Genomic DNA, 8,855 nt, shown 5'->3' with positions numbered 1-8,855 from the left:
TAGATATCTCTTTCTATCGTGAATTTGTCTGATGGTAATGGCTGTTCCGTTACCTTGTTTTTTAGATAGTGCGTGATCAACTCTTCATCTGTGGGGCAGAAACGTACTCCAAAAGGTAAATTGTCCATGTTGGATTTCGTTGCTATTCCTTCTCTGAAAGAACGCTCAATTCCCAAATTCTGTTTGCTTGGCGCCAATGAGTTACTGATTGGCTTTTCGTGATGGTGAGAAAATTCTGATGTTATTTAAACGGGAAATTCTGATGGTATTTAAATTCCACTTTTGTTATTGATTTATTGTTTCCTATTCTTTCTATGATTCCCTAAGTTGGCTGGATCCAAAAAGGATGCTAGACTCCAAGTCCAAGTCAAATTTGGATTGATATTCGCAATAGGGAACAGGGAGACTTATAAATACCACAACTTCAAAGACAGGGAAGACCACCGCTTCAAATACTTGAATCCTTCCACTTCATATCTTATTTTTTCTAAGAATCAAGAATCAATATGGCGAATAATAAGAAACCCGTTTCTTCATCATCAGGTCCACTTCTGATCGTTCCTCTCGATAAAATAACTAGTCAGCCTAATTGCAGACTTGGCTTATTCAGTCTGAAAGACAAGACAGCCTATGATCTCAACCTTGTTTTTGAAGAATCTGAAGATGTTATTGCTTCAGAATACGAGGATAATCGGATTGTCGGCTCCTCTCATGGATGGGTGATGATATTAAGCAAGAATTCTGAGTTTACTCTGATGAATGTACTCTCAAGGAGTATTATTCAACTTCCGCAGGCAAAAGTAAAGCCTAGTTCCCATACATCTTCAGAACAGTTACGACGAACCCTGATTGATAAAGCAATTTTATCTGTTGATCCATCTCACAATGACAACTACAAGGTCATAATCATTTATGGTTTGAACAAGAAACTTGCTTTTCACTGTTGTGGAGACAAAACATGGACAACCTTTGGTGAGACTCAATATTACCATGATCTTGTATGGTTTAGCAATATGCTCTATACGTTGAGAGGAGGGATTACAATCGAGGGATGGGATTTTGCTGATTCTTGTACACCTACGAGAAAGGTATGTGTACAGTGCAGCTATACACCAATCTTGTCTTTTCCTTCTGATCGTTGTACTACTCAATGGTACTTAGTGCCATTGTTGGGGGAGATGTTGTTCATTGTTAGGTTCGTTGGGGAGTTCGTGAATCATGAAGGTGAGCTGCTTTGTGAAGGAGATCTTCTAGGTGAAGAAGATATCCATCCTTTGACTTGTCCATATAGGACGTTTTACTTCCAAGTTTACAAGGTAGATGTGATTGAAAAGAAAGTGGAAGAGGTCCGATCTTTGAAGGATCAAGTGATTTTTCTTGGCGGAAATCATAGCATTTCAGTTTCTGCTAGAGATTACCAAGAGCTCAAGGGAAACTCAATTTATTTCACAGATGATTATTGGGACCGGATGTTTGAAGATTACTTGTATGGAGGTCATGATATTGGCGTCTTTAGCTTAGAAGATAAGAGTATTAGTCCAATTTATGAGTGTGATTTTGTGCAAAGATTTTACCCAACACCCTTTTGGATCATGCCCAATAATTGTAACTGGAGTTAGTGATTCTCAGGAAACTCATGACGTACCGGTCAGACTATAAGTTCAACTTTAGTAAATTTGCAGATACTTTGAACCAATACCCTTCAAGCCTCAAGATAGATTATATGTTTCTTTGGCCGCTTTAATTTTCGTAAGTTTTTAGCTTGTCTCGACACTTTGGCATCAAGCAGACTAGAGAACTCAAACGCGTACACTGAAAAACATCTGCATAAATCTTGGAAGATTGGATTCTAGCTTCTGATTGCTTTATGCTTGTTCCGAGAAACAAGGATAAAACATCATCACAACCTCCCAGTCACCACTTAATAGTGTGTAGTCATAATGACAAGTCCAATTGCTCCCTCCATAACATGCCACAGAGGAGGCCAAGACCAAGGCCAGTCATGCTAGACTTGTTCTTACCATAATGCAATCAATCATGAGCACAATTAGAGAACTACTTCAGGTAAAAGGGGTTTATCAACAAACAGGACATCAATACTTGGACGAAGTGTTAGAAAGTACCACAACAAAGAAATATGCATTTTCACAGAAATCCATTCAGATCATACACTCATTCAATGCATCTCATTATGAGTTCCCCTCTGCTCGATCAAAAAAGATGAAACAATGATATTCTGTAATACCAATGCATTAACGCATTCACAAGATGCACAACAGTATCATCAAGAGATTGTCCATGATCAAACAAAGATTTAAGTAAGAATGCAATCTCTCCAACAGTTTCACCCTTCAATCACCAACCATGAAAATTTATGCCACACACACAATCCTTGATAATAAACCTCTAAACTGAGCCACACACATTCTCAAAATTGAGGAACAAAACTAAAGAGCTGATAGTTTACTTCATTCCTTCCAAATTGTAATAACAATTGCAGAAACTTCCTTTGAGATAAAATTACACACACTACTGTTTTGAAGAGAGCGTATATGAGTGTACCTAAGAAGCCTAGCACGCAGTAAATTTATCATGGAAGCCCAGATGCCAATTTGCCAGATAAAACTAAAAACTATCAATACTTGTAACTAATTCACCCATTTCTCAGATAACACAGACAGAGAATAGAACAAGAAAAAAAATTCCAATGAATTTCAGCAGCAGAAATTCAATTATGTATATAAAATTCCATAATCCAACATCCACAAAACCACTATTTCATCAATAATTCTCATAACTAATTACATAACATAGGCAATTAGGGTTTAGAAATCGAAATTTCAAAATTAGCATATTCTGTAACTGTAATTAGTGTATTTTGCTAAAAAATTTTAATTTACAGGTTATATCGTACACACTAGTGATTTACAGGTCACCCTTTTGGGTTCTCTACCAAATTAGCTTAGCTGAATTAGCGTTCCCACATCGGTATAACTGTCATCAATATCCTGAGGTACATTAGGATGTAATAACAGATATACTGATTAAATTTAGCTATTTATTTGGCTGTTACCATTTTCCATAGTTTTTAGCTTATCTTGATAGTTTTCCATGTTCTGTTATGCAGACTAAAGAACTCAAAACATATCCACTGAAACATCTGCAAAAATCTTGAACTATGGATTCTAGCTTTTGATAGCTTGATGCTTGCTTCCAAAGCAACAATAACCAAAATCATCACAGCCTCCCCAATCCCCAGTTTAAGAGTATGTAGTTTCATCCATTTAAGTGCAATTTGCTCCCTCCAAAACATGCTACAGGGGAGGCCGAGGAAAATCATGCTGGACTATGGCTCACCGGATTGCAAACAAGCATAAGCACTATTAGAGAACTACTCCAGGTGAAAGGTTTCTATGAGAAATCATAAAGGTACTAAGCCCAAAAATAAATAAATAAATAAATTGCAAGCAAACAGTGCATAAAGTAATAGGCATTTTCTCAGAAATCCAATTAGATTAAGATTCCCCTCTACTTGATCAAAAAAGATTCAACAACGATTATATCTAACACTAATGCATTGATGGGTTAACAAAATGACGAAAATATCAATACATCGTCCTTAATCAAACAAGATGAAGTAAGAAAGCAACCTCTCAAACAGATTCATGCTCCATTCCTGTTCCAACTATGAAATTCTGTACCACACGTAAAATTCTTCAAAATAAACCTCTCAATCAAGCCTCATTCTCAAAAAATGAGGAAGGAAACTTAAGAGCTGATGGTTGAATTCGTTCCTGCCAATTCATTAAAACCTAGTTGCTGAAACTTCCTTAGAAATAAAAACCCACAAAACTACTGCTTTGGAGAAAGCATACATTCCTGCAAATGAAGTCTTAACAGGCAGTAAATTTGTCCAGAAAATGCAGACGCCAATCCCACAGCTTAAACTAGAAATTAGCAAAAAGAAGTAATTAATACCCACAGAATTCAAATAAACAACCAGAAAAAAATACGAGAACAAAAACAAATTGAAAAACTTCAGCAGCGGATAATTCAATTATCTTTATAAAATTCCATAATCCAACATCCACAAAACCACCATTCCATCAACAGCCTCATAACTAATCACATAACATACGTAATTAGAGTTTAGAAACCGAAAATTCAAAACCCTGGGGATGGGCGATTAAGGACTGGTAATAACTAGCAATTGATTATTATTTTAGTTGATGTCGGAGTCGTCGAAGTCGTCCTGGAAAGAATTGAAGAAATCAGCATCGGCGAGACGGTGGTGTTCCATGGCGGCGATAGGCCCTTCTCCGCCGCCGAAGATCTCTAGGGCTTCAGCATCGTCCACGTCCATAGCGACGGTTGTTCCTTGCTCCTCCAGGTCCGCAAAGAAATCGATCGGCATTGGCTTCATAATCTTTCCCTCTGATTTTTTCTGATTTTTTTTTCCTGAATTATTTATTATTGTGGGAACCGAGAAGAGAAGATTCTGGACTTTAAAAGAAGGGGATGAAGATTTTCATAAAATTTGAGTGCAGTCCCTGACGGAAGCTTGTAATTTACTTTGGAGACCGCAAGTTCTAACAATTGTAGTAGCACCACATGAGTAATTCTCTGTCCTTTCATTCTCTTGGATAAGTTGGACTACTCTTCCACACCTCCTCAATTTCAAATGGTTATCACTTTATGCCAAATTCCAATTCTAAGGGATTTAACCTAATTTAAATTAAAAGGAGACAAATTGGTGATTTTTTTAAAGCTTTACTTTATTGTTTTTATTATTTTCCTATCAACATACAAAAACTAAAAGTATAAAATGCTCTACATTCAACATAATTCGATAGCAAATTGTGTTATGTTTAGTAAAAAAAAGTTTATGTAACATAAGGCCAAGCTAATATTAATTAATTTGGTGTTATCAACCAAAAATATGAGCTCAAAATTTTTTAGTTGATAACTATTAACAGCCATGCTTCAAGTCTTATTTGGTTGCACACTAGAATGTGCAGAAGAAGAGGAGCTAATAAGGGAAGAAAGTTAGGAAATTCTTAGGATTGGAAAGAAAGATTTCAGAAATTATCATTAACCATTTGAAATAATGTATAAGATTACAAAAAAAAAATTACTATACTATCGAATAAGAATGGGATCTCATGATTATGAGAACGTAAAATTGCTAACCAAATCAATTTGGACAGTTAATTTTGACATTAATTAGTTATGAGTTGCAAAATTTCTAAAGTAACTATCTCTTCATCTTTGACCTCAATGATGAGATGTTAGTTTCTAAAAAAAATTAAATCAAGAAAGTGCATAATTATAAATGGTAACAATAAATATGAACAAGCACACTTAGATTAACAAAATGTGTGTGCTTGGAAAATAAAAAATACAAAAAAGAGTATTCATATAGCTTATTAAGATACAAATAACAAAATTACAGTAAAAATTTTTCACACACACCTGTCTAATCCATGCGGAGCCTCGAGTTTAGTATAACTATAACAAAGTCCCCTCCTCACAAATCCATGAGGTTTGGTTTATTTATCCCAAATCTAAAGTTGCAATCACAAGGGTAAATATAAAGAAGATGACAGGAGAGAAATGCGTAAATATAAGTTGTGTTGGGGACAAAAGCTAATATCAGAACGATCCCTTTTCCCAAAGCTTGAGGATGGTAACGACTAACGACTAATGAAGACCACTAACACTTGTGGTCTTCACCTCCAACCGTGTCATTCTCCCTCTCCTCCACTTCTCATACTCCACCACCACTACCACCGTCAACAACCACCAGGGAGTTGGCAGCCACCCCTCCAGCTCACGTCCACCGCAACCACTACTATACCGTACAACCATAATCTTCTTCTCCAACCAGTGCTCCAAATTTGCAGGTGTCGCAGGTGGGACTCCAATGCAGAGTCTTTCAGAACCCGGAACTTCAATCATAATTTTGATGAAGAAGAAGATGATGATGACACTGGAAATGATGACATTGTGGAACAAGGGCTGGGGGTTCTTGAAGATTATATTGACAGTATTTGGATTATTAAGGTATTCCTTTCTTTGTTTTTCTGTGCTTTTCTTATAAGAGAATGATTATTCTTGTGTTGAAATGGAAGTTTTCAGTTCCATATTAAGTTAATAATGTTTTTAAGCATGGACTCAGAGGAATTGTTCATGCTAATGGTTTTGTTGGATGAATGAAAGTTTTAACTGGCACTATTTTTGAAGTGTTTCTCTTGTAAATGGTTCCTTTAATATCTGCTACGTAAGTACTTAAGCTCAACTTCCTTGAGTTTGATGTAGTGGTACAGAAAAATGAGTACTTAAGAATTTAGCTAATCAGATGCTAATTGCAGTTGATGATGTAACTATGCTTGATCCTACAATAAGTGCTAAAAGAAATTGCAAAAGAAAAGGTAAACATTGAGGAAGGGAAGAAACTAAAACTAACTCGATTTCTCCTGATCAAAGTGTTTCCTAATTTCCTGCATCCTTTACCAAACAAATTTACTGTGACAAAGAACCAAATCTGTTGGGAATCCAATTCTAATTCATTGCAAATGAGAAGTCTGCAATAACATAGAATTCCAAATAAATTGCTGATTTTGGCTGTTCTGCTGCATATTGTACTTTTGTGCACTGTAGTACATGTATTACTTTATACCTTCCCCTGCATTCTTCACATAGCTACATGACAATTTTCTGCAGACCAAATAGACATCTAACTTTTTCCAACTCATGTTTCCTTTAATAGTGACTAGACTACATTCAGTCATTACTAAATTCTGGACTTAGATGAAGAGACCACTTCCACTTCGCTATGTATGCAAAAGAATGCTGTCAGATGGAGCCTCAAGGTCTTTGCTAGAAAAGTACTATCGGCCTTTATCATCCGATTTTTATTTGGTAAAAGGCTACGCAACATAAAATTTTTCATAGAGGTCAAACCGACTTTACAATGGGGAACAATTGGTGAAACTTTAGAATATACCCATGATATTCAGAAAAGGAATTGAATTACATCAAGTGTAACTACTATTTTGTAAACTCTACAAGCATATTATTCTAAAATTTTACCATTGAATTGTTAAATGTCTTGAGAGTTTATGATGCATGCTAAATTTTAAACTAAATATAGGTCAAACAGTGTCTAATTGGAATGCTGGAAAAATAGAATGTTAATAGAATGCAAGGACTTGCAAGTATCAAATCCAACACATTGAAGGTGATCAATGGTGAAATTTTGCATTCCTCACATGTAACATGTAATTAAGTAGAGTAAGTTCGATTCTACCCATGAGTTGTTAAGCAATATAGCACTTCAAATGTACTCTTTTGAGGTTTTATCCAATTAATGCTTCAAATTAAGCTACACTTTGCATTATCCAAATAAAGACATTTCCACAGCTTTTGGTTTCAAGTTGGAATAAAACTGGTCTAAGTTGTGTTTTTAAAAAATCTCTTGTTGGCCAGGGCAGGTCTTCAGATCGTTTGGTTGGGCACTTCCCTTCATCCTTGTTTCAATACTGCTAGCAACTGGTCTGAAAGCATTTCTTATGGCTTTAGCGCTTCCTCTTGGGCAGTCTACTTTTTCATTTGCAATCCAAAAGATGCGGGGTGGGAAAGACAAGAGACCAAAGCACAAGACCAAGACTAAGAGTAGATCATATCCCCGATCTTCAAGAACTGTCGAGCGGGGTAAAGAAAAAAGAGCAACAAATCCAGGAAAGAAAAAAGCAAAGATGGGGTATCAATCATGGGTTCCTGGACATGATGATTCAACTGATCAAGTTGAAAAGAATGCACCAACATTTGGCGGATGGGATGAGTTAGACGGTTTGAGTGAGTTTGATATAGGATCTTCAAGTAGTTCAGGTCAAAGTGTAGGCAAATCAAAGAATTCACCTCCAGAGAACGGTAGGTTGAGTATGAGAACTGAGAAAAGTGATACACCTTTGTTGTTGAGATTGCTCATCGCGGTTTTCCCATTTTTGGCTAAGATGCTGTAGTTATAGCGAAAAAAAAAATTTCTTGAATCTGCAGCACTATTTGGTGTCATTTCCCGCATATTTCACTTTGGTCAGTGAAACCTAAAAGGCTGGGAAAGACAAGTTACAAGCAATTTTACAATACATACATGTAGGTACGGTTATGAATCTACAATGAAACCTTGGGTTTGTAGGATGACTTCAAGGCTATGTTTTGGTATCGTTGATTAAAAACTATACCAGAATTGAACCAACGCCAGTCGATGCAGTAGTTGGTGCGTTTTACTGGCACTCAACTGGGGAAAGAATGTCAGCTATGGGGACGCTGGAACCGAAGTCTATACCTCAAATCAACATTGCATTATAGGGCTTTTCTAGTCTCAGCATTTTCTGATAAATGTCATCTCTCAAGTAGCCTTTGGACTTGAAACTCTCAAGATTCTTATTTGATGCAGAATGCCCCAAAGATTGGAAGTGGAGTTGCTGTTCAAACATAAAGTGCCTTACTTGTGACTCCACCTTTTCTCTAGCTCAACCCAACCCTAACCCAGGGTAGCAGCCCTGACGAGTTCCACCTCTGAATCAATCCAAAACAACAGATATGCAAGACTAATAATCCAGGATATATCTTAAATTAGTATGCAACTGCACTAATCTGTTTTTTTTTTTGTTCACTTTCTGTTTTGTCATGGAACTTCTCATACGCCAGATTCAATAGTTCGCGTACCACTGGTGTAGGAGAATTTAGGGTGGGTATCTTATTCCTCCAGCCAGTTTAACGTTACAACCATGCTTGAGAGGTTTATGATACGAAATAAGGCCATCAAGCTGATTTTAATATGTCAATGATTA

At 36.4% G+C, this 8,855-nt stretch overlaps 2 protein-coding genes across 3 annotated transcripts; both read left to right on the top strand.

Moving 5' to 3' along the window:
* The first annotated feature begins 506 nt into the window (after positions 1-506).
* On the top strand, positions 507-1,619 carry LOC113735446 (F-box/kelch-repeat protein KIB1-like). Its single transcript, XM_027262451.2, has one exon. The coding sequence runs from the start codon at positions 507-509 to the stop codon at positions 1,617-1,619; it is 1,113 nt and encodes a 370-aa protein (XP_027118252.2).
* A 4,041-nt stretch (positions 1,620-5,660) lies between these two features.
* Positions 5,661-8,657, top strand: LOC113735445 (uncharacterized). 2 transcript variants are annotated; one of them, XR_011841520.1, is made up of 2 exons: positions 5,661-6,063; positions 7,489-8,657. XR_011841520.1 is itself a non-coding variant. In XM_027262450.2 (2 exons), exons 1-2 carry the CDS (start codon positions 5,704-5,706, stop codon positions 8,022-8,024), a joined length of 891 nt encoding a protein of 296 aa, XP_027118251.2. In that variant the 5' UTR covers positions 5,661-5,703; the 3' UTR covers positions 8,025-8,657. The 2 variants fall into 2 exon arrangements, 1 of the variants encoding a protein (XP_027118251.2); XM_027262450.2 differs by having other exon boundaries at positions 7,494-8,657.
* The last annotated feature ends 198 nt before the right edge of the window (positions 8,658-8,855 follow it).

The sequence above is a fragment of the Coffea arabica genome, chromosome 3c (assembly GCF_036785885.1).
Source record: "Coffea arabica cultivar ET-39 chromosome 3c, Coffea Arabica ET-39 HiFi, whole genome shotgun sequence".
NCBI lineage: Eukaryota > Viridiplantae > Streptophyta > Magnoliopsida > Gentianales > Rubiaceae > Coffea > Coffea arabica.
This window is presented reverse-complemented; position numbering and strand designations above follow the sequence as displayed.